At 53.7% G+C, this 24931-nt stretch overlaps 1 protein-coding gene across 1 annotated transcript in view; it reads right to left on the reverse strand.

The window, feature by feature from the left end:
* The window catches only part of CRTAC1 (cartilage acidic protein 1), a 148072-nt gene that overhangs the window by 37532 nt on the left and 85609 nt on the right, over positions 1-24931 (reverse strand). Inside the window, exons 4-6 of the mRNA XM_064595129.1 lie at positions 14558-14694; positions 9377-9533; positions 571-705 (exon numbers count right to left, since the gene is read on the reverse strand). Of these exons, the coding sequence (XP_064451199.1) occupies positions 571-705; positions 9377-9533; positions 14558-14694 (429 nt within the window). The remainder of the gene's footprint in view (positions 1-570; positions 706-9376; positions 9534-14557; positions 14695-24931) is intronic.

Raw genomic sequence — 24931 nt, forward strand, 5'->3', positions numbered from 1 at the left:
TGAGCACAAAGGGAGGAAGGGGAGCAGAGCTAGGGGCCTGAAGTACTATTTTGTGTGGATTTTAGTCTCTTTCCTACTTGGCTATTTGTTTATGCATCTGTTTTCCACTCTAGAATGTCCATGCCTGTGTGTGTATGTGTGTCAGGTAGGGTAGGGTGGTACAGCCTTATTAGGGTCAGCATCCCCAGCTCTTAGCACCACCTGGCACTTAGCAGGGGCTCAATAAATGGTTACTGGATTGAATTCAATGATTAAGGTGAATGTGGGGAGGGGAACTGGAAAGAGGCAGCTTGGAGGGGAAATTAATGCTGAAGACTCAAACAGGACTCAGAGGAACGTGGGCCAAATCTAGTTGCTGGAAAATGCATACTGGTCAGGAGTTCGAGGCTCCCCCTTTCCCCAGCAGCACCGCTCCCGGGGCCTGAGGCTTGTGGGTTGTGGAATTGAAAGTGACAAGGAATGTCTCCCTGCATGGTGCGTGTGATTACTGGTCCCAGTCTCCCTGAGGCCCGTGGGGCCATGCGGGAAGGTCTGGGGCACTGAGGGACACGGGGCAGTGGCTGCACTCACCAGCGCCGGCAGCCGCATCCACGAAGGTGCCATCACCCTGGTTGTGGAAGAGGAAGTTGGGCCCATTCTCGTTGTCACAGAAGATGTCTGAGGCACTGCTGCTGAGGATGGGGCCCACGCTGACACCCCGGCCCCCTAGGACAGGACAGTGACCCACAGTGAGTGGCAGAAGCAAAGCCTCAGGCCCGTGAGGAGGACGGGGGTACCTCTGAGGCCTTTGAGAAGCGCTGTGGTGATTCCTCAGAAGAGCTTTGGGGACGGGGGAGATTCCAACCTTCTGGATGCTTCTCTGAGCCCAGATCTGGGCTCACAGTCCTGTAAACTTGTGTGGAGGATGACCACACCGATGATGAGGCAAGGGAGGGGCAAGACAGAGTCACTTTGTGCCCAAGCCATGATCCCATGACCTACAGAACACAGAGGCCACCCTACAGATCCTTTCCTTCCCTTCGGAGGCTGACTCACAACGATCCCCCAGCCCGTATCTACCCATTTGATCAAGTCACAGATTTTCCTGACAACCCCCACCCCCACCCGGAGTCAAGACACTGGGTGTGCTCCTGTCCTAAGAACGTAGAGGACTGGGTTCCGGCTAAGGCTACAGGCTGCTTTCTTGGGTTTGCTTGATATAGTAACGCAACTGGGAACAGCCTGTAAGTCCATCAACAACGACTGTTGAATGGGCTGTGCTGCATCCACTGGACGGACCGTTCTGTAGCTGCTGAAAAGACTGTGTAGATCCGTATGTATTGACTTGCAGGGGTGCCCACGACATACTGTTAAATGAAAATGCAATTCACCAAGTAATGGTATTGTGTCATCTTAGTTTTATTAAAAAAAAAAAAGAAAAATACATGGTATTTCTGGATGTGTTTGTGCAAACTTGTTGTTGAGTTTGGGGGAAAGTGGGAAAGGCCACGCCCCGTGTTGTTAACCCCGGCTACCAGATGGGGTGGGATCTGGGGAGGGAAGGAGAGACGGGAGTTCGCCTTTTTGGGGAACGTCTTTGTGTTTTTGGCTTGTTGCAACAGAATTGCTTCTGTGGTTGGAAAGGAAAAAAATCCAATAAGTGCATACTTTTTAAAAAAGAAAGAAATCAAGCCAGCTCGACATTAGGGTTTGATGTCTCCAAGATCGAATTTGAGCTACCCGTGTCAACAAGTCCAGTATGAAGACATCTTGAACAAACAGCCCCAACGACTGGGTTTCAGATCAAGCCCGGAAGCCCCCGTCACTGGGAATACTGGGCAGAAGACGACCTGGCCAGGACGGGGATGTGGATTCTAGTCCCAGAGCGGCTGTTTACAAGCTCTGTGACCTTGGACAATTTATGGTACCCTTTGAGCCTCAGCGTCCTCCTCTGTAAAATGAGGGTAGCATGACCTGCCTTTTCTATTTTAGGATTTTTATGAGGATCACATGAAGTGAGACACGTGAAAGGGCTTTGTGAATCCTACCACCTTGTTACTCAGAGTGAGGTCCACGGGCCCGCCGCAAAGGTGCCGCCTTGTTAGAAAGGCAGAATCTCAGCCTCCACCCCCCCACCACCAGTCAGGACCTGCATTCTAGCAGGACCCCTGGGTGGCTACGTACACAGTCAAGTTTGAAAGGTGAGGCTCTAACGGGCTATTCAGTACAATAAGAATAGTGATCAGAGAACTCAGAACAACTTAGTGTTGTTATTTGTTAAACGAGAGCTCAGGCAGACCTGAGAGATGTTGGGCCAGACCTCCCCCCTGCCCTCCCCCCACCTGCCTGCCTGCCTGGCTCTGGATGGGGAAGAGGTTTCCATAAACTGTGCTAATGCCGGATGGAGGTCTCGGTCAGCGGACTCCTCCTGCCCTCTGAGAGACGTCCCTGGAGGAAATCATGGGGCCTTTCTCACATGTGCACTGCAGCCTGCCCAACAGGTCCGGTGTTGGGGGCCAGGAGGAGGGGATGGGTCCAACGGCATTGCCACTCTCCTCACTCTCATGGTTGAGCTCCAAATGAACACACTCTGGGCCCTGTGCCTCTCATATTCCTCCCAGGTAATCTAATTAGCTCTCCAGGAGAGCCCAAGCCTCTTGAAAATGGAGTCACCAAATCCACAGGGCTCCTGGGGAGCATCATCTAAGATGTGGCGTGCGTTTTTCATTAGGAGAGCCAGAGTGCGGGGCGGGGAGGCTTTTGGACGCCTTTCCTAAGGCCAGTGGGGAGGGCTGCTGGGCTGTAACCTGGGCATCACGTCTGCACATTCAGAGAGGAGCCCCAGAGCGGGCAGCTGGCCCTGCCCCCGTCCTGCCAGATTCCAGCCCAGGGCCAGGCTTCAGTGAGAAACCCTGGGCCTTGCCCGGGCCCCCGGAAATGCCAGGTGGGGCTCTGGGACTTGCCACCATGCAACTCCGTCCGTCCTCCCCACTCTAGTGTCCTCCAATTTCCTCTCTGCTTCTGGCTCTCAAGCTGTGACACATTCTCTTCATTTTCTACAAAGCAGGTTATTTCCCTCTTGGACAAATTTCTAAATCTTTCTAATTAACTAATTGGGTTGGGTTGAAGCCTTGTACCATTTGTAACCTGTAATTATTAGAAAATTGCCATGGTAACCACACTACTAATTAGTGACAATTTATTGCCATGGCAACCGGACCATAACAGAGATGTTACCCACAACTCCTTCTTGGCAAGTTCGCCGCACAGTTGGGGAGCAGGTGAGTTGACAGGGAGCCAGCCTCTTGGGCACTGGCCCCAGCAGCCTCAGGATGGAGAGCCGAACTCGGGTCTGAGGCAGGGGCGGCCGGGTGTCTGCACCCCTTGCTGAGCTGCGGAGGAAACTCTACTCCCAGGTGGATCATGTAAATCTTCTCCAAACCAATAAAATCCATCCATCCTGTGTGGTCCACGACAGAGGTTCCTGATTCAGTATCTTCTACCTGGACATTCTCCCCTCTCCCAACTCTTCTCCCTCCTGAGGTTTAGCGCACATCTTCCGGGGCCACCCCAGGGGCCATTAGGAACAACTTTATTTCTGCCTTGGAGGATGATGTCCCAATAGCGAGTTAAGTTCTACTTTACATCAATTACTTCTTCTGTATGTGAGGTGGGCACATCCTCTTGGGGACAAGCAACTCCCCAGCTGGGGCTGGAAACGCAGCCCTGGAAAGTGTGCGTGTGACCTTGGGCACATCACCGAACCCTTCTGGGTATCTGTTTTCTCACCGCTAATGTGAGGCTGATAGTAAATAGCTTCTTCTCAGGCTGTCATAAATATTAAGTGAGCTGGTTTTCGGAAGGTACTTTGGAAAATGTCAGGTGCCACATCATCATTAGCTGGGACAATTTCCCACCTGCTAGGTGAATAAAATCCCCTTATTTCCCCAGCACTTTCAGGCTTCTAAGGCCTCTTTGTTCTGCTGTTGGGTGCAAATGCCACGCCCTACCCAACCCCTCCTGAAGGCTTCTCACTCTGCCCACGAAGCTGGGTGGGAGAGCTAGAGTTGCAGGGGAAAATGCCTCCCCAATGCCCTTCGTCCTCCCACCACATTCCGGCACCCCCTCTGATTATCTGCCCCGTGGTCCTGAGACCCACGGGGTAGCCTCATTTACCTTCAAGCACTGCACCCCTAAACCTCTGTAATCCTGCATTCTGGCGATGCAGACTCAAGTGCAGTTTGGGTATAGGCAATCCATTTCTCAGATTGCATGTAGGCAGTCTTGGGGTGGTCTGCCGACAGGCCAGATTGTATCTGGGAGCCGGAGGTGGTGGGGTGATGATGGGAAAGCAAGGCTGCGTGGAATAAGGGGGGCTTGCTGTTGTGGGCCGGACCCAGGCACGATGAGGCAGGGGTATTTGCCATGCTAAGGAAAATCCTCTAGGTCCTTGCTTGGCCTCTGCACCTGCTCCTGTTCCAGGAACTTGAGCTGTGTGCTCTCCAGGCCCTGGTCACCCTCCCCATAAACCGGGGAGGGGAATGAGATCTCCAAGGCTCCTTCCCACTCTTCCAGTGCATCCTCCAGGCTGAAACTTGGGATAAGTGTGGCTGGGAGTAGAATCCCGGGTCCTTCTGGAGGCTTTGTGAGGCCCTTTGGCCCAAGACTCTGGACCCGTGGGATTAATCTACTGAGACCTCAATAGAATACAATTCTTGTGGATGCCAAGGCCCACAGGCTGCCAAGAGCATCCAAGAAATTGTAGAAGGATAGCAAAGATGCTGGAAAACATAGGGGTGGAGGAATGGGCAGTGTGTGTGTGTGTGTGTGTGTGTGTGTGTGTGTGTGTGTGTGTGAGAGAGAACAGGGAGTGAGGGTCAGGGCAGGATGGTAACAGGGTCTTTCAGCCTAAATTTCCCGAACATTCAAACATAGAATAATACTGCGTTGGTGCTGGTGCTGCTACCCACAAGCCCTCTGTGAGCCGTCCAGGTACCCAGTAGGGTTCCGAGCGCACGGGGTGGAGGGTATGAGACATGGACATTGCACTCCTCCCTCAATGCTTGCAGCCCCCTCCCTGTAGGACGCTGAGGGGGCGGGGGGCGGGAGAACGGGCAGGGGTCTGAAGAAGCTCTTTGAGGAGAGCGGGCAGGGAAAGGGGTAGCAGGACCGGCTCCTCTGGCCACCTGTTTTCCAGTCCCCTGTCCTAGGTGTCGTTCGCGTCTCATCCCACTGCACCAGTTTCCAGGTGAGGAAATTGAGGCTCAAGGAGGTACGAGTGCAGCCAGCAGGCTGCGGATCGTAGTTCAAACCCACATCTGAGTGACCCCAGAGCCTGTGAAAGCCCCCCCAGCGTGCTCTCAAGCCTCCCACACAAGCTGCCTCTCAGCAGGAGAGGGAGCTGGACTCCTGGTAAGGCCCGGAGTGGCCAGCCACAGGCTTGATCTTTCTTTAAAACCTCTTATTTTAGCAGAAGAAACTGCACCAAGATCACATTTCTATTATAAGAGTATTTGTGTTTGTTGTGAAAGAAAAAAAAAATTGTCTTTTCTTGTCAGTCATCCAGTGCATTGACACCGCACATGTCCTGGGGCATTGGGGACCCTGGCAGGCCTGTGGCTGCACTCCCTGAGGGTCCCGGGCCCTGGTGGAGCGCCTGTCACTCTAGCTCTGCTTGTCACATCCGCTGTGCTCCCGCTGCAAGGCAGTGGCCACCTGCCAGCCTGGGGGGCTCCGTGGCCCCCACTCTGCTGCCCACGGTCACCTCTCTGGAGTGGGCTGATGGGGAGCCACCAGAAGGCCTCAGCTGGGTGTTAGGCTTCTCCTTCTCCTCCAATAATGACTTCCTATAAATCAGATCTGCCCTCCGCTTTGTTCTACACGGCTCCCAGCCAACAGCAAAAATCCCCACCCTATATCATAAATCCACCTTCATTTTCTTTCCAAATTTCTTTAATCACCACCTTGCAACCCAGACAGATGCTCCCTCAAAAGGTGAGGCTTTCTGAAATGCAGAGCTCCTGGGGACGGGGTAGAGGCCGGCGGGGGTGGGGAGGCAGGGTGAACAGGGAAAAACCAACGGATTCCAGTGGAGAGGGGCGTGAAGACGCCTGTGACTATACCCAGGGCTGGAGGGTGGGCAGGGGGACCCACGGAGACCGCCTCCAGGGCAGGGCTAGCTGGGCCTGCTCTGTGCTTCCTCCTGTACCCAGCACCCGGGAAATGCCCAGCCGACGGCCCTGGCATCCCCCTGGGCACCTCAGATGAGGAGGGTGTCTCTGTCTCCTGTACTCCGAGGGTCCCATCCCTGAGCCGGGCCTGTGCCAGGCATGTCCTATACCTCCTTTCACTCTCATGCTCCCACTGCAGGCGAGAAAACTGAGGCCCATGAGGTTAATAAATTGCTAATCACTGCCTGGACAGGAGAGGTGGCTGAGGCAGGATCTGCACCAGCACTGATCCTGTCCTCTCAGCAGCTCTGCAAGATAGTAGTTCAGACCACGAGTTCAAGGTGCTCAGAGAGGCTGGGGGAGGTGCCCAAGGTCACCCAGGGATGCAGAGGCCAGTGCAGACTTCTTGGTCCTTACCTTCCCTCTCCTTGGGTTCCATGCCAGGCCCTCGGCCACATGGACAACTGAGTCTCAGGATTCCTTGCACCGTCCAGGCTCTGAAGGGCTGCAGGCATCTGGGAAAGTCAGGGCTTGGGATTCTCCTTGAACCAGGAACCATGGGGGAGTGGGCTTGCCTCCCTCAACTCAGCAGGAGCCCCTCTGTCAGCCCGCAGCCCTCCGGTCCCCTGAGAGTGGGCATGCTGGCCGCTAGATGGCACTGTGACCTAGCGGAGCGGCGGCCGCCCGTGGACCCGCTCGAGTCCGGAGAGAAGGCCTCCCCTCCCCCTCGGGAGAGCCGGCAGCGCCTTTGGCCCGCCTGCCGACAGCTTGCCTGGGCCTCCCCCTGCTGCCCGGCACAGCCTAGGCCAAGCAGCTGCTCGGGCCACGAAAACTGGGGGTCAAAATCAAGCCCCTGAGTGCCAATCCCTGGGACTGCATCCTGGTGGGTGCAGGGCCTTCCTCCTTCACCAGCCCCTCCTGTTTTGCAGGCTGGAGCTGGGATGCTCAAACTGGAGGTCATCAGAAAGGTCAGCGGGTTGTGGCCGGTTAAGCTTCGGGGGTCAGGGCTCTGGGTGCTAGTTTCTTGACAAACCTTCTGTGTGACCTTGGGCAAGCCCCTTCTCTCTGGACTTCGGTTTGTTCTTTTGGAAAACAAGAGGTTCTCCAAGGTCTGTCCAGCAGCTGGGCGTTGTGTGGCTGGGCTCTGGGGACCTCTGGCTCCCTGACTGCACATCTGGTCATGGCTGGCTTCCCCCCAGGGCCTCCTCAGGCCCCTGCTCATCACTGCCTGCTTCCCTCTCCTTCTCCAGGCCCCATGTGCCAGAGACTCAGCAATCAGGCCGGGCCCCAGTGGTGGCCCTTCCATTTGGGGTCTGTCCCTGGGGCGTCGGGGGGGTGCTTTGGGCTAGTTTTCTAGCCAGATGTCCGTGTGTCATTAATGAAGTGACAACGGGGGCCGCGGGGTAGAGTTGACGGGCTTGGCGGGCAAGGAAAGGGTGGGCTGGGGAAGACGGGCAGACACAATAGTAACTTGGTGGGCCAGATAAGTTCTTGTCAGCCAAATGGCTTTTGGAAGTCTGCAGAGCTGCTCTCCCGTGTCCTCTGGGCATACCAGCTGCCCCAGCCCTCCTGCATGCTCCGCAGAAACTGCTGGCCCTTCCCTGAGCTTCCTGGTCCTTCCAGCACAGCCTGGCGCAGTTGGCTACTACTCCCATCCCCATCCGTCCTCCTCAGCTGTCTCCTCTTGGTCCCCTCCTGCCCCCTCCTGGTTTCCTGCTAGCCCGTGCACCAACCCAGCCAGCGTGAACAATGTCCCCTTCATGCTCGGACCCAGCCGCAACCTCCTGAATTCTTTTATTCTGTGTAGAAGCCTCTCTCCCAGACCTCACCTCCCTCCAGCTCATCATCTTCAAGTGCTTCATCTCCCCAGCCCACACTCCTTCTCCTGCAGATCAAGGCACTTAATTGCCTGGCCAGCCCAATGCACAGAACTGGGAACTATTCAGAAAAATTGACTGTACAAATCTAGGCTGAAGCTCCTGCATGTTTATTCCTTTTCCCAGGAAAGCCTGGTTTATTAATGACACTCAGCCAGAAAGGCTGCACGTTCACGTGTGGGGCTCTTGAGCACTTTGATGGGGCTGGAGCTGTGCAAACTATTTTACTGTCTAGCCGTTTGTTCCCACAAACTTTGTCAGACAGGTCAACATCCATCTCCCTGTTTCGCCGAGGTGGAAAGTTGCTAGAGAAAGGCATCATAAACTCAGGAGAGGCTGCAACAACCCTTTCTAGGTAGGGCTTTGAGAGTGTGCTAACCCCCAGGTGTATGGAGGCAGGGCGATGGCCCAAATGACCCCCATCAAGCATCCTTCGGAGCCCCAGGATTTGGATTTGGGTGGGCTTCCCTTTTGGAAGTCTGTAGTGCAAGTTGGGATGGATATTATCGGGAAGGTCAACCAGCAAGAGGATCTCTATGTCCATATGAGAGGATCAGGGTGAGGGAGGCCGAAGTTCATGTGAGACGTTGTTGTGCATAGCTCCGGCTTCCTGATTTTTGGCACCCCAAACAGGAACTGGATTGCTCTGCCATCAGCAGTCTATTGGCAGATTATCAGAGTTTAGTCAGCAGCCGTGCTAGAATTAGAAAAACAGCCTTCCCTAGAAAGATCTCCCTGTCAGAGACTCTGACAATAGGTCCCCCATCCAGAGAGGTGTGGGGGGGAGCATGTCTTCAAAAAACGGGGCTGGAGAGGTTTTGGAACAAGAACACAATTCTTTGAGCTCAGTTATCCGAGACGGGACCCAGCTGAAGCTTAGGGATTTAGCACTCAATTCCTGGCTGCTTATGTATAAGTAAATAATTTCATCTGCTGTTTGGCAATAAAGAACGCTTTAACTCTTGGCCTTTGTGATTTGTCAGTTTTCTCCTACAGAACCTGTTCACCCATCATTTGGGTTACAGCAGGGAATGGGGCAAGAGGTTCCAGGGAGTGGATGATGTTACAGTGTTCTCATCCTATGTCCCACATCCCCCGTGGGGTCCCCCAAAGCCCACGCCTGCCAGATAGCCCACCAACCCCTGGAGAGACAAGTGTTGGAGAAGCTGCCTCTGGGTGATGGGATGGAATAAAGCCTTCATCCTCCCTTCCCCAGGGACACAAGCCCACCCTCTCCTGTGGTCTCTGATGAACCAGATGCAGCCTTGTAGGGCCCAGGGCCCAGCCCCCAGCCTCCCGCCCTTCCAACCCACAGCACCCCAGCCCGCCACCCCGCGTCACTCTGCCTACCTGTGTATTTGCTGACCCCAGCCTCAGCAGCCACATCTCTGAGAGCCAGAATGCCCTGGGAGAGGTCACTGGCCTCGGGGTCCATTTCAATGAGGGCATCAGGGCCCACGTTACCGTAGGCATAATTGGCGATATAGATAGAGTAGCGTCCGGAGCCCTGAGGAGGAAGGGAAGGAGGGTGGGTGAGCAGGCCCCTCTGCACTCGTCGTGGTCTCCTTCCCAGAAAGTGGCTCTCCCCCTCCTCGTGTAGGACCATAGGTCTTCCGTGGGTTAGGTTCCTCTCCCTGGGTCTGGTGTGCAGGGCCTTGCATGCTGGGCACGGCCCAACTCCAGAAGGCTTTTCCCCGAGGCACCCCCCCACCCCGTGCCCCTCAGAGTCCTACAACGAAGCAGCCCTGCTTCTCCTTCTATCCTGTTCCAGAAGAACACATCCCTCCCTCTCCCACACAACCACCTTTTTATAGACAATTTTCTAATGTGCCTCTCTCCAGCTGAGCTCTCTCCAGCTGCCAGCCAGGGTAGCTGCTCAATAAATATTTGCTGATTGATTGATCTACCAATTCCCATTATTCTCAGTCTCTCTCTCTCCCATTCAAGCTCACCCCAGCCAAGATGACAAGCAAATTCCAGAGTCATCTCTCTCTCCCCACCTCCCACCCTGGATTCCCTCATTCCACAATTTTGGTGGCACAGGAAGCTCGGATATGGCAGGGGTCCTCCTTCCATTCCCTCTGTTTTCCCATGTTACCAGAAAGAAATAGTATATTGCTTCTGCCTTTGTATCACTGTCTCAAATATTTTTTTTCCTTTGCATCCAAGAGAAGCCCTGGGCACCAGCTCCTCGTTGCTATCGTCGTTGTCTGCTCTAGTCCGAAACCCCACTGATGAACGGTTCTTTTCTGCCTGTTATTAGAACCGTGTCATTTCTTCAGTGGATGCTTCCTTTCTCCCCAGAGAGCCACCTGTTTTCTACATTTGAACAGTTTTCCAGCTTTCCTCTCATCCTTTTCATTTCCCTCCAATTAATCAGATCGTAGATATTTCTTGAGTTCCAACTACCTGCAACGTGCTCTGCTATAAATGTCCCTAAGACAAGGTCTTCATTCTCCAGTTGCTTATACTCTCGTTTAAAGGCAAGCTAGAAACGCAAAACAACCCGAGAGAAACAGCTGAGTTCCTGGCAACCCTCTCTTCTCAGCCCTCAGCCTGCTTGGCTGGCTTCCATTTCTTCTCCAACGGCTCCATAAGCGGAACCCCCATCCCACCTCACCAGTCACTGGCTTTATCCCTTCCATGGGAACATTTTCTTTGGGGGAGCTGACGAAGAACTACTTGGGTCTGACTGGTGGGTGAGGACAACGAAGGAGCTTACGGTCTCCTGAGGGGATGCAGACATGGCAACAATAATACAGTTATATATATATATGATTAAGAGAATATGTAAGTTAATGATCCTGGAAATAAAATTTAAAAGAATGTGAACTCTACTAGAATGAACATTTTTTAAAAGAGAGAGAGAGAATATGTACAGCATTTCCTGTACAGAAGAGGGGCTCCCCGAGGAAGGAGCACTGAACCAGGGGGAGTTCAGAAAAGGTTTTCTAAGAAGAGTCTCAGCCAGGTGAAGTGTAGAGGAAAGAACCTTCCAGGCAGAGATGATACAGAGAATGATGTATGTAGGGAAACCACAGGCAGTTCGTTCAGCGTTGCAGGAATAGAAAATGCAAGGCAGGGCGTGTCAGGGGCCGGAGCTGGAGAAGGAGGCAAGGATACTCCCTACAGATGTCCACGCCCCCTCTGTTTCGGTTATCTGAGGCTCCATCCTGCCACCTGGGAGACTATGCTTTCCGAATCTTGTTACTCGGTCAGCAGCACCTGGCATCATCTGGGAGCAGGTTAGATATGCAGACTCTCAGTGACCCTGTCCCCTCCGCCAGACCTGCTGAATCAGAATCTGCATTTTCGCAAGACCCCCATGTGATCCCCACGCAAAACCGAAGTTCGAGATGTAGGGCTTTAGAGCACGGCGTCGTGACTGGGGGAGAACTCTGAGCAACGCCTGCCCATGGCAGGAGCTCGGCATGTGTGTGTGGAATGATCGGACGAAGACTGAATGAGTGGGGCCAGAGGGGAAAGTGCACCATCCCTGTGCCCACGCCTAACCCTACCAGCTGTTAGCAATCCCCGCAACAAATGGGCAATTAAGCCCAAATGAACTGAAAGGCACTCTGCTGGAAATTAGGATGTTTATAAAATTCCATTATACCTAGTTCCTTTCTTCATTGTATGGGGATGATAAAAGTTGACAAATAGAGATGTGTTTGCGGTTGCAGAGGACTTCGGAAATTCGCCATGTGGCCTTGACTATAGTCACCCTGGGATGGTGAGGTGGTTGCGGAGATGAGCCTGGGGAGAGGCTCCCCAGGGCAGTGGGCTCCCCCATCAGCCTACATCAGAAACACCCGAAGCACTGTTCAACCGCAAATGCTGGGGCTCATCCCCGGAGTTTCTGATTTGGGAGCTCTGGAGTGAACAAGGTGCCAGGTGAAGCTGATGCTGCTGAGCCAGGAACCACACCTGGAGAGCCCACTGGTCTAGGGATACTAGGCTGGGCCCAGTCCAGGTTCTGCCCCTACGTGGCTTTGTCCTTGGGCAGGTTCTTCACCCCCTTAGGCTGCATCTTCTCATGTGTTAAATGAGAATCATATTCCCCCTGCTTCCTGGCAGGGTGGTTGAGAAGATGAAATGAGACAACACACGTGAAAGGTCTCCAAAAGATAAAAATGCTATATAAACATGAGGCCTAATCATTATCGATCAGGGAACGCTCCTTGTAAGAGATGGGCTTTGAGCTGGATCCAGAAAAGTAGGTGAGTGATGAGGCAGCTGCAGACAAAGGGCGAGCAAGTGTGCCCGGCTTGGGGCCGAGAGGGGATGAGGGCCGCTGGGGAGAGGACGGGGAGGGCACGCGGCGGAGGGGAGGGGCGTTGCGGTTTGAGATCTTTACCTGCGAGACGGCTCTCCAACTGCGGCCTGCGCCAGAGTCACCTGCAGGGTGAGCTCAAACCCAGACTTCTGCCCCCCTCTCCCGCCCCGTGGGTTCAGACTCAGTGGGTCTGGAGGGTGGAGTGGGGGTTGGGCCTAAGAATCTGCATTTCCGACAGTGCTGCTGGTCCGGAGACCACACTTTGGGAACAGGGCGACTAAAAGGCGCCAGGTGGGAGCTGTGGGGCTGAGGAAGGAGTAGGGTGAACACTGTAACAGAACCTATGGTTAGAAATTTGTGGCTGATACCGCTTCACCCAGGGGCAGGCTAGCCGTGGGATAGAAAGGCATTTGACGGGTTCTCGGAAAGGCAGGGCTCAATTCCTGGCTTTGCCTGCCATTTAACTACGTAACCAAGGTCAACTTGCTTAATTGCTGAACGCCTTAGTTTCCATATCTGTAAAATGGGGATAATGACAGCAGGTACCTCCTAAGCCTATTGTGAAGATTCAGTAAGACAATGCGTATAAACCACTGAGCGCAGGGCTTGGCGTGTTGCTAGCTCATTACGGTTAGCTGTCATTATTGGTAAGATTGCTTTTGTGTTTCCTCCACTACGCTGCATTCCTATCTCCCAGTTTCCAGAGTGGCCGTGACCTGGCCCTACTCCTCCCCTCCACAGTTCTCAGGCCCCAGGGATTGCCGGGGTGGTGGCGGCTGGACCCAGAAAGCAGCCCCTCTCCTGGTGGTGGTTTCTAGTTCCCTGAGGCTGGGGCTGAGCAAGCTGCTAAGTGCCTGCCTACGGTGCCCCGTGCCAAAGCTTTTTTTTTTTTTGCATTTCACACCGTGCCTTTGTCCTGTGGTTAAATGCGTGGGCGTGCAGGTGACCTTGTTAGGACAAAGAGTACATCTCTTTGTGATTAACCTTCAGGCCCCTGCCACCAGCTCAGAAATGATTCCCACCTTGGCCAAGTGTGGGAAGCCTTGGTTCAGCAGGAGCGAGGCAGGAAGCAGGAGGCTCCCAGCAGCGGCCTGGCCTGCCCCCTCACCCAGACCCTTCTCATTCTTTGGGGCCGTTCACAGAGCCACCGTCGCCTCCTTCCCTCCCACCAGGCAGGAGTCCAGGTGGCAAAGATTCAGGTCAGGGCTAAATGTGGCTTCACAGCCCAGCTTGGCTTCTTTTCTCAGCACCAGCTTGTTAAAAAATAAATATTTATACCTGGCACCTGCCTTCTCCCAAGGCCTGGAGGCCCCTGCTGTGAAGATTCACGCTGAATCCCCAATCCCCCTGGTGCCATCTCAATCCTGAAATGAGCCAGGGCCCCTTGCCCCTGCCCCCGGAATGGAAGCTAGGCGGCAGCTGGGTCCCTGATTTACTGATGACTGTCTCTAAAGCCAAGGAGGGGGCAGCAGGTGAGCAGGTGACAGGAAGGATAAACCACCTCCACGGTCAGTCTCTGGCTCCGGCTGGGGCTGCTGGGACGCAAGCCTGGGCTGGGGCCACCCCACAGGGCAGGTGGCTACAACTCCTGCCCCTCCCCCTTGGTCTCTCCTCCCTACCTGCTGGGGTTGGCACGTGTGTGCGGTAGGGGGAGCTAGCAGGCATGAAAGCAGTGACAGAGCTCCTGATTAACTAGAGTACTTGGACATTCAGGCCACCCTCCACTCACCCACTCACGAACCTCTTTGTCATTCCTTCATCGCTCTACAAATATTTTCAGGGAGAGCCCTATGGCTCAATGCCTGGCACATAGTAAGCACTTAATAAATATTGGTTGACTAAATGAATGAGCACAAGGTTTAGAGCTAGAAGAGTCTGAGTCATGTCCTAGTCACATCGCCAATCTATTTTGGGTCCTCAGGCAAGTCACTGCCCCAAGCTGGGCCTTGGTGCCCTCCTCCCCAATGGACACGGTGATGACAGCCCCTGACCAGTTTCCTCGCTGGTTGCTGGGAGAGCCTCAAGGGAGAAAGGATGGGAAAGTAGATGGTAACTCACCTTGTGAATCTTGTTAGTATTTAGCACCTACTATGTGCAAGGCACTGTGGGAGCTGCCACGATGGAGCATCTTTGGGCTCTGCCCTGGACAGCCCCACTCTGTTGGGGCACGTCTGCCTGTTGGCTCCCCTCTGGGCTCGCACATCGCTGTGTGCCCCCCTCTTCTCCCCAGACCCCCTGTGCACCCCTGAACTCACCGTCCTGTCCACACAGGCCACGGAGCGCCCGGCAAAGAGGCTGGCCACACCACGGGCCACGTTGACCTCATCGCTGAGGATGTCTTCCCACCGGTTGTTGCGGAACTTGAACAACTTGTCTGTGTACGTGGCCACCCCTGGAGAGAAGAGGAAGGGAGGCTGGTGGATGGTGGGCCAGTGTGCAGGTATGTTTTGGGGCACCTGCCACAGGTGGTCGGGGCCACAGGGAGATGTCATCTGCGGCAAGGGGAGCACCCCCCACAGCACTCACTCAAGCAGGTGAGGCTCTCTGTCTGGGGGGTGCTCAGGTATCTTCAGTTGAGAGAATAGATTGGCTTATGAAAATGGCCAGCCCAGGCCTCAGGAACCACAGAAGTGTTACCGCTGCTGTGTGTCTGAGATGACCCTCAACAGCTGGATTTCACATTCTGCACCATGCTCCTGCAACACACAGGAGATCGGGGATTGCTAACATTTCAGCACCCAAACTCAACCCAGAATGTCTCTTTCTCCAGGACCTGCCTCCTACATTCTCTATAGGATTGCAGGGCCTCATTTGGGTCTGAGAAGAAAGGGTCCTGGTTGGTGGGTGGGGCTCTAAGTCCAGATCCAGGAAGGGGCTGGAAGTGGAGCTCTGATGGACCTGTCGCCCACCCCCAGGGGAACCTGATGGCAGTAGGGTTGGGATCCAGGTGGGGTGAAGGGGGCGAGCAGCCCTGGGAGGCCCTCGAGGGCAGGAGTCTCCACCCCTTTCAGAACTGGATGGGGGCTGAGGACCGCCAGCTCAGAGAGTCGCACACATGGCACCACGCAATGTACCACACGTAATTGCAGGAGCTCTGTGGCCTCCCAGAGCACGCTCATGCCTAAGCTTTTTTGGGGGGAAGTGCAAAGAACTTCTGGTGGCCGGAGGCTCAAACCCTTCTAAGACCACTTAGGCAGAGCTCTCCACTCACCCCTAACTTATTTCTTGTTCGTGTGAGCCCCAGCGCGTTCATATTTTAGGAGGGATCATGTTCTACTCTCAAGGACTGGCATAGGAAACACAGGGGGGACAGCAGGGGAGCAGCTGTAGGAAGCCGGGAAGGTGAGCTGGGGGACAAGTGGCGCTGAGGACAGACCACTGCACTTGACTCTCTGGCTGGCCCAGGGCAGAGGTCACCACTTAGGGTGAAGGGAGCAGCATGGGGCAGTGGTTAAGACCTTGGGGTTTAGAGTAAATAAGCCCCAGTCCTGGTCTCTGTTCTACCCAGATTCTACTTTTAGGAGCTAGTTGTTGACTTTGGGCAAGTTGCTTAGCATCTCTGAGCTTCAGTTTTCCTATTTGCAAATGCGATGACAGTAATAGCTGCATCCCGTTTACTGCGAGGAATACATGAGATGATGTGCACGAAAGGCGTAGCACAGCGCCCCCTCAAGGTGGTGGGTAGTAGCAGAAGTGGTCCTTCCCATGTTACAGATGGGGCACTCGTGTAGGTCCTTTAGGGAACGTAAAGGGGTCTGGTAGAGTCAGTGTGTGAAATGAGTGGCTGAGAAGGATTGTGGGAGTGGGAGCGTGTTAGGAGAGGGCAGTTATAAAGGATCCCTCAGGTGGCTCTGCCCAGGAGAGGACGAAAGGCTTTGCTCTCTCAGTGGCCTCCTGTGGAAACCTCCAAGACCACAGGGACCCACAGGGAGTGCTGTGTGGTCTGTGGGGTCTGGAGTTGGCCTCTGAGATGCTCGCCAGATACCAGGGAGCCGGCACCGGAACAGAGCCCTCCTGCCCGGCCTGACCCTCCCGGAGGTACAGAAGCCCGTCCGGGGGAGGGAAAGGCCCTTCATGAGCAGAGCAGGAAGCAGATCCAGGAGGCCTGCCGGTGTTTGTACGTGGAGGCTTGAGCTGAGGAGCTGCAGCTGGGGTGAGCACAGAGCTGCTGTGGCCGGCGAGGGAAGCCCACTGGGGCAACCGAGGAGCCTGGGCTGGATGGAAGCACAGGTGCCGACTTCCATTAGCTCGGGGTCTTGCTGGCTCCCCTTACATGTGGCTGTGGGAATTACACGATAAAATGCACTGAAGCCCTGGCCCAGGGTCAGAATCGCCCATGGAGGCCCCGTACCACCCCAGTCCGCAGACCGCAGCACAATCCCTGGGGGCCAGACATATTTAGAAATTTAGATTTTGTTCTTCCACATTTTAGAAAGGTAACACAGTGCACACACCGTTTATTACATAACACCCCCAGGAGGGATGGGGCAGCACCCTGTAATTAAACACATTAATAGTTCTGCAGTAAAATATATGAATATTCACACTAAGCGGGATAAATAAAACCTATAAATAGCTTGCGTCAGCTCAGGACAGGTTTTGCTATCAATTCATTTTCCCACAAACTTAAAAAAAAAACAACAAACACCTGAGGCTTTCAGAGGGCTTTGGATTTGAGGACTGCAGAGAAGGGACTGTGGGCCTCGACTGCCATGCTCACGGCTATTCCCGAGGCAATGGCAGCCTTGTCATCACTTCCTGATGCTTGGGGGACCTCTGAAGATGGCCCTGCAGGCTTCTGGGTTTCCAGCCTCCACCAACAGCAAGCAAGCCTTGCCCTCCTCTGTCTGACCAGAGCCCCTTTAGATGCGACCTCCAGCTAGTCTAGCCCCGCCGAAATATGGAGGTTAACTTCCAGCACCGCGTGGGCCGGTGTGAGAAAGCAGCGGCCGGCAGCTGGGGCTCGGCAGCCCTCGATGGGCCCCTCTGCGTTCGGCGGGAGAAATTTCTCATGCCGCAGAGTTCCTGCCCCTCAGCGAGACAAGAGAAGCCCATGGGCCTAGGGGGACTCTGTTCCCCTCTGTTTGCCACATCACCTCCAACTCCTCCTGCTCGCCCAAGATACACATTTCCCAGAATGTGCTTTATGGAACCCTGGTCTCTGTGAGCTGCCTGGAGGAAAGATTTTGTGATCATCTGAGTTTGGGAAAGACCACACCTTCCACCCGTCCCCCCCACCCCCGCCCCGGGGAGATTCTCAATAGGCATCAGTCTATTAAAACTTGGACAAGTCCTGCAATAAGTTACCTGCTTAATCTTCTTTAATCCAGCCTGTCCCAAACACAGCTGGCCACGGAACCCCTTTTTGCAGCTCACCTACTAGCACCCTGCGGAACGAGCACTGTTCTTAGCTAATTGCCGTCTTAGGGTGCTGCTGTCGGGCCAGGCCCCGGGCTTTGTGGCCAGATGGGTCCGGGTGCCATGTGCTGTTAGCCTCTTCCCCTGTTCCACCTCCTGGCTTCCAAGCTGCCCAGGGACGCCCAGAAGAATAAACTAATTAAGGTAAAATGTGCAACACTGATGCAGAGCCTTGTAGATCATAAATGGGAATGGCAAAATCAATGGCAGCCCCTCTGCAGGCAGAGGCCCGGAGGCCCCGGGCGAGGAGAGACGGGAGCCCGTGATTTAAGAAGAGCAAACGCTCTGGCAGCTGCAACCTGGGTAATTAGGTGTGTCAGGAAGACAGATAAACAGCGGCCTGTGCTGGTCGATGGCTCGGGCGGTAACCACCCAGCACAGGCCCCCGGCCCGTGTCAGCGTGTAATCCTGACTTCTGGCTCCTTGTAGCTGCACTCTGCCCTGGGGTCCCGCACCGAGTTGGGGGGCAGCTGCCCAGGAAGAGAGGCTGTTAGCTGCAGGAGAGAGGGGCTCTGCTGAGCCCCCCCGGGGCAGATTCTGAGAGGGCAGAGGCCCAGGAGAAACAGAAGGGGGTTCAAGGGCAGGGGCAGGGGGCTCTAGGGGCCATGGCCCCTATGAGAGGTGTGTCTCGGGACTCCCATTCCCATCCTGACTTCGACATCTTGGCCGTAAAGGACACTTGAAGCCCTCAGAGGCCAGTAGAAGTGCCAGTTGCTGCCAGGCAGCCAGGTGGGAAGGCCCAGTAGGTGAGGCTCATGTGCCCGCCATGCCCTGTGGGTACCAGGTGCAGTAGGAGGCCACCGGGAAGGAGGAGTCTGGGTCGCTGATTCAGGGCACTTAAGGTCCATCCAACGAGATGGACGGGCAGAGATGCCATGGGACCACAGTGAAACAAATACTACTTAACATTTCTGCAACACTTCACATATTTTCATTCATGTGCCAGGCATTTCACACACATTCATTCATTAACCCTCACCACAACCCCCGACCTGGGGACTATTTGCCTGCTCAACTTATAGATGAAGGACCCGAAGAACAAGAGACAAGGGACCTGCCTAAGACCCCACAGCTAACAGAGCTCTGAGGGGCAGGACAGGATGATACGTCCTGCAGATGTCAAGAAGTCAGGATGGAAGAGGCTACGGTGATGAGGGAGGGCTTCATGATGGAGGAGGCACCTGAACCTGGACTTGAAGGGTCAGAGTAACAACAATGACTCCTGTTTATAGAGCACTTAGCATGGCCAGGCTTTACACGAAGCCTCTCTTTTATAACCACCATCTCGCCTAAACACCACAGCTACCTTGAGAGGTGGTGCAGCCCCATTTTACAGACGGAGAAATTGAGGGGGCAGAGAGGTTAGTCAATTGCCTGGGGTGACAGACCTAGTGGGTGGTGGAGACAGATTCAAAGCCTATGCTTCTGAGTGCTGACTCTGAGGCTTGGGCAGACAGAGGGGAGGGGTGGTGCTCCAGGCAGGCAGGGGACATAGACAGATGGAGAGGCTACATAGTTTGCCCAGAGAGGAGAATTTGTGGAGGTTGAGGGGGAACAACATGCAGGGCAGGAGAGACCCACTAATTCCAGGACTGAGGGCAGAAGGGGCCCTTGGTGGTTTCTGATCTGGGGAAGACAGTGTCTCTAGAAGACTAACCTGGCAGTGGAGTGAGGGTGGGCTAGCAGGGGAGAAAAGGTGGTCACTTCTGTGATGACAGTAGGAGTGGGAGGAATCATGGGATGCAGGAGGCGGGTGTGGTAAGGGCAGGGGGAGTTGAGTGGGTGCAATGGGTCAGAGTGGGACAGTGACTGAAGCAGGGACATCAGGCCAGCTGGGTGTGGGAGCAAAAGCTTGGCTTCACACCGTTTGCATCTGACAGGGTCACAAGGTGGCTGAGAAGACATGTCCAAGAGGTCACTGGCCACAAAGGAGCGCAGCTTGCAGAGCAGTGAGGCTGGGGTGGGTGCGAAGGGGAAAGCACGTGTCCCAGGAGCAGCCGCGTTCAGATGTAGGAAAAGAAGGGGCAGACATGGAAGAATCATCAGACCAAAGGGGAAGGTTCCTCACGGAGGGCAGCGCTGTCAATCAGGCAAATGGGCCTCAGTTCACCCTCCTGTCATCCCTTCCACACCAAGCTCTGCCGCCAGAGGGTAACTTGGAGCCACTGGAAGGGTGAGTTTGGGTCATAAAGGGCTCTTCCTAAGGATCACTGACCTGAGGGCCTCCTTCCCCATGGCCTGCGCCACCTCGGGGAGATGACCAGACTTATGGTCTGGTACGGGTGGCAAAGGGAAGAGTGAGCAAGTGTGTGTGGCACGGAAGAGGGCTCTGCCTCCAAACTCCTTCATAAGGCAAAGAGATTACTGCCAAACAGCAGGGTTAAGGAGGGAGCAGCACCATCTGGGGCAAGTCACAAACTTGTCCTTTTCTTATTTGTAAAATGGGATCATGAGAATGCCTACCTATTCATCAGGCTGTTGTGAGAATTAAATTCTATAATGTATGTGAAGTACTTAGAACAATATCTGGCACAAGATAAGTTTAATAAATCATAAAAGCAATATCATCACCATCACCACCATCCTTATCACCATCACTACCATCATATCATGACCACCTTCATCATCCTCATCACCACCATCACATCATCATACCATCCTCACCACCACCATCACCATCATCATGACCACCATCACTATCCTCACCATCCTCATCACCACCATCATCATGACCACCATCACTATCCTCACCATCCTCATCACCACCATCACCATCATTATGACCACCATCACTATCCTCACCATCCTCATCACCACCATCATCAAGACCACCATCACTATCCTCACCATCCTCATCACCACCATCACCATCATCATGACCACCATCACTATCCTCACCATGATGACCATCCTCACCACCACCAGCATCATCCATGGGTCATCCATGGGAATGACAAAGCATGACCACTGCAGGTCCTCAATGAGTCGCATCCCAGGAAGCAACTGTATAAACTGACATGGAGTTTAAAATGCTTTACAAGACTGAGTCAATGGAAAGCCAGCAAAGCAGTGATGGGGAGGAAGAAAGAAATGGTTCAGGCAAAGGACATTTTAATAAAGAAGGGACCCAGACTCCCCCTGACCTTGATATAATTTCGGACCCAAGTCTTCCCCCTTCCATCGCAGCATGAAGGGGAAAATCTGACCAACCCCTGCCAGGTGCTTCATTCACATTAGCTCATTTAGCCCTCTCCAGAGTCGTGTCAGGAACATAGGTTTGTCATTTTACAGAGAGAAGCCGGGACTCTGAGGGTTGTCATTTGCTTGAGGTTGCACAGCTGGTGGCAAAGCTGAGCTTTAAACTGTGGTCTGACTGCAAAGTGTCCCCCACCCCACCCTGTATTAAAGAGCTGGAGTGGGGGCTAGTGGAGGGCAGTCTAGTCCCTGGCTCCTGAGGAAACTTGTTCTGTGTTAGGACTGAGCAAATGGCCTTTAGGTCCCTGGACGGTTTATGGTGCTGCATTGACAGCCTCATCCATCCTTGCTTTTCATGGGCCCACATGTGAAAGAAGCCCCATGGGGATGGGGGCAGGGAATCTGAGCAGGTCATGAGCTTGTCTTCCCAAATGGGGCCAGGCTGGGGGAACTGAAGATCAGAACATCGTATCCCAGGAAAGCATGGCTGGGACTGAGGAGGACCTGGAAGCTGACTAGGAGAGAAGCTGGAGACTCAGCACCCTGTAGCTCAGGCTTTCCCAGACACAGGAAGTCAAGGACATTCTGGTAAAATGCAGATTCTGGTCTGGTAGGTCTGGAGTGGGGGCCTGAGATTCTGCATTTTGAAGAGCTTCTAGCTGTTGCCAATGCTGCTGGGCCACAGAACACACTTTGATTAGCAAGATGAGAGGGTCTGGGTGTAGCTGGACCTGGCCTGGGTGAGGGAGCTGCTGGACCAGGGGTACGCTTTCAAGAGCAGATGGCTCATCTGTTGTGTGGGCAGAAGCTGGAAGTGCAACCTGCCCCAACTGCCTTTCTTTTTTGGCCCAGTGACTGACACCTCCTCTCCGACAGAGTACAGAAGCCCCTGCCGATGGCCTAAGGATGACACAGAGCCCAGAAGCCATCAGAGAAAAGAGTGATAAATCTGAGTTCACAAAAATAAAAATTTTCTGCATTGCAAAACCCACGATGAACAAAGACAAAACACAAATGACAAACAAGGGGCAACTATTTGCAACATGCATTACAGACAGAGGGCTAATTTCCCTAATTTATAAAGAGGTGTTACAAATCAATAAGAAAAAGGCCAATAATCAATGGACAAACCGGGCAAAGGCAATAAGCAGACAAGAGATTTGAATATATAAAAATATGCTCAGTCTCACTTGTTTTGAGAAAAATGAAAATTAAGACTACACTTAGATCCATTTTTTTCCTATCAGATTGGAAAATATTTAAAAAAATGATGGCACACTGTATTGATGAGAATGTTGGGAGATGCTCACTTGCATCAGGGCCAATGGGAATGTCATAAAGACTGTCCATGTGAAGGGTAATTTGGCAACGCCTATCAAATCCACGCACACATATTCCTGACCCAGCAAATCCCTTCTACAAATGCCCCTTACAGATACGCCTGCAATTGTGGACAATGGCGTGTTGGACAAGCTTATTCATTCAGTAGCACTGCTGGTAGGAGCCAAAGATGGCAAACCATTTCAATGTTCATCAACAGTGGACCGGTTCGGTGAGTGGTGAATCAACACAATGGAGTACTATACAGCCATCCAAAGAATGAGCACGCAGTCTGCGTGCTGTTGTGACATAATATCCGAAATTGTTTGTTAAATGAAACAAGCAAGGAGCAGCAATGTGAGTGGAGTGTGCTACTATTTGTGTAGAAAAGGAGGGAGGTACTTGTAGATCAAAGGTAGCAGATTATCAGTGACTATTCTGTTGAACGTCATGTAAGTGGTGGGGCTCACAGTTCCTGCTGACCCACGCCGCCGTGACCCCAGGTCGCGTGGGCAGGAGAGCTCGGGCCCCACAGTGCAGTGGATGTGGTGACCAGCACCGGACCCCTTGGGGGGATGGGCTCTGAGGGGGAGCTGCAGAGGTCCTGGGTTCTTGGATGTTGAGGGAGGTGCTGGAACCAGCCTCTTGTCCCCCTTTGTCCTACACGCTCTCCCACCTGGTTTTCACCAAGTAATGTGTGGCCTGAACCACGCTGGCTGGTAGGTTTCCATGTCAGTTAAGCCATAAGCTGGTTTCGTTGGCCCAGGCCTTCTTGGGATTGTGGTTGATCTTCCTCTGTTCCCTCCCTCCTACCTATTTTTCAGTTCTTAATCCTTGACGCAGGCCCTCCTGGTACCCTTTTCTGGCTGGTATCTTGTTTACACGATGGTCCTTTTCTGTTTCTGCTCCTAGAGTCTCTCTCTCTCCCATGGGCCAGGAGGGAGGCCTGGCGCCTCTGCCCAGGACACTTCTAAAGGCTCTGGCTTTCTTCACGCTGCAGAATTATAACAGCTACTGCTTGGAGAGCACTTATTAAATCCTAGATACCATTATAAGTGCTTTTCATTCAGTGTCTCAGTTGTTCATTCAAATATATGTATTAAGTGTTTATTAAGTGACATTAAGTGGTCTTGGAGATACAGCGGCAAACAAGACAAAGTTTTTATCCCTATGGGGCTGACTAGAAGAGAGGATGAGATGAACTACAAACAAATATATAGCCTACTTTCAGATAGTGCTGCGTGCTCTGAAGAGAAATAAAGCAAATTAAGGCCATAGAGAGAGATAGGAGGATGACTTTCAGGTGTTCAGGTAAGACCCCATATGAGGATGAGCCTGAATGAAGGGAAGGAGTGAGCCCTGCTAACAGTGGTGGGAAAGGCATTTCAGGTAGAGGGAATGGCAAGTACGAAGGCCTCAGGTGGGAACATGATGAGCAAGAGGAAGAGTGTAGGCAATGAGTCAGAAAGGCAGCCGGGCTCACACCCAGGAGGGGTGATATAGGCCATGGCAGAGACTCTGGATTTAGTCTATGGAGTCAGTGGAGGGAGTTGAGCTTATGAAGCTGATATGGTTTTTCATGTTCTACAGGTGAAGGGGTTGAGGCTGAGAGAGGTCACCCAGTGAGTAAGGTGCAGATCTCAGGGTTGTACAAACTAACCCCCACCGCCAGGATGCAGGATCTCAACCCTCTTCCGGAGACTCCAGTGCTGATATCCCAAAGGCTGGTTGAGGGAGAGGACAGGGCCACCCTTCCACAGGTCCCTCCAATGCCCAGTGCAGGCCAACGGGGCCCCCAGGCACGTGCCATGGGCAGGGGTGGGCTGGCTGGGCTCCTGGGGGGCTCTCAGGTTCCCCACAGTGGGCAGGCAGTGGCTGAGCGTTGTGCCAGCTGGAGCCAACAAAGTGCTGAGATGGCACAAATGTCCCAGCCCCACGACCCTGCCCACTGCCAATGAATCAATTGAATTGCTCAACTGAAAAATTACCTCAAACCCAGACATCCCTCGAACCTGCAGAAGGTCACCGGGAGGTGCACGTCTGGAACGGAGGCTTCTCTGTCACCCTCACCCCAGCACTGGGGGCCCAGCTCCAGCCTCTCCCAGATGAACACTTGTGCCCTGAAACCCAGGAAGCCCAGGACCTTCTGCGGAGGGGAGGGGGGCCTCCATGTCGTCCTCCTCTCCTTGTCTTCGCTTGGTTGGCAAAACTTCTCTCAGGCCTAATGGCTCATGGCTTGTCCGTTCTTCCTGGATTTCTTTATCAAGTTTAGATTGTGCCCTCAGGACATTCAAGGTCTACGTGGGTCGGGGGCACCCACGGTAGGCCCTCCTCCTTGAAGGAGCTTCGAGTCCACGAGAGTCAGGTACCTAGAGAGATGTAAGGCAGCCCTGGGGATACAGTGTAAACTTCAGGAGGGCAGGATTTTCGTCTGTTTCATTCATGGGGTATCCTCAGTGCCTCGAATAGTGCCTGGCACACAGTAGGTGCTCCATAGATATTTGTCCAGTGAATGAATACATTCATGAATGAGTGGAACTTTGCGGAGGCTAGGCTGAGCGTGGAACTAACATGATTGGCGGGGGCGGGGGGGGGGGGTCGCCTTTCCAACTTTGCACCTGGGAATCACTTGGAAAGCTTTCCAGTCTGATGACTGGGTTCCACCCCAGAGGTTTGGATTGGACTGGACTGGGGTA

This window comes from Mirounga angustirostris, unplaced genomic scaffold (assembly GCF_029215605.1).
Source record: "Mirounga angustirostris isolate CCGP_5_RB_7025 unplaced genomic scaffold, mMirAng1.0.hap1 SCAF_6, whole genome shotgun sequence".
Classification (NCBI taxonomy): domain Eukaryota; kingdom Metazoa; phylum Chordata; class Mammalia; order Carnivora; family Phocidae; genus Mirounga; species Mirounga angustirostris.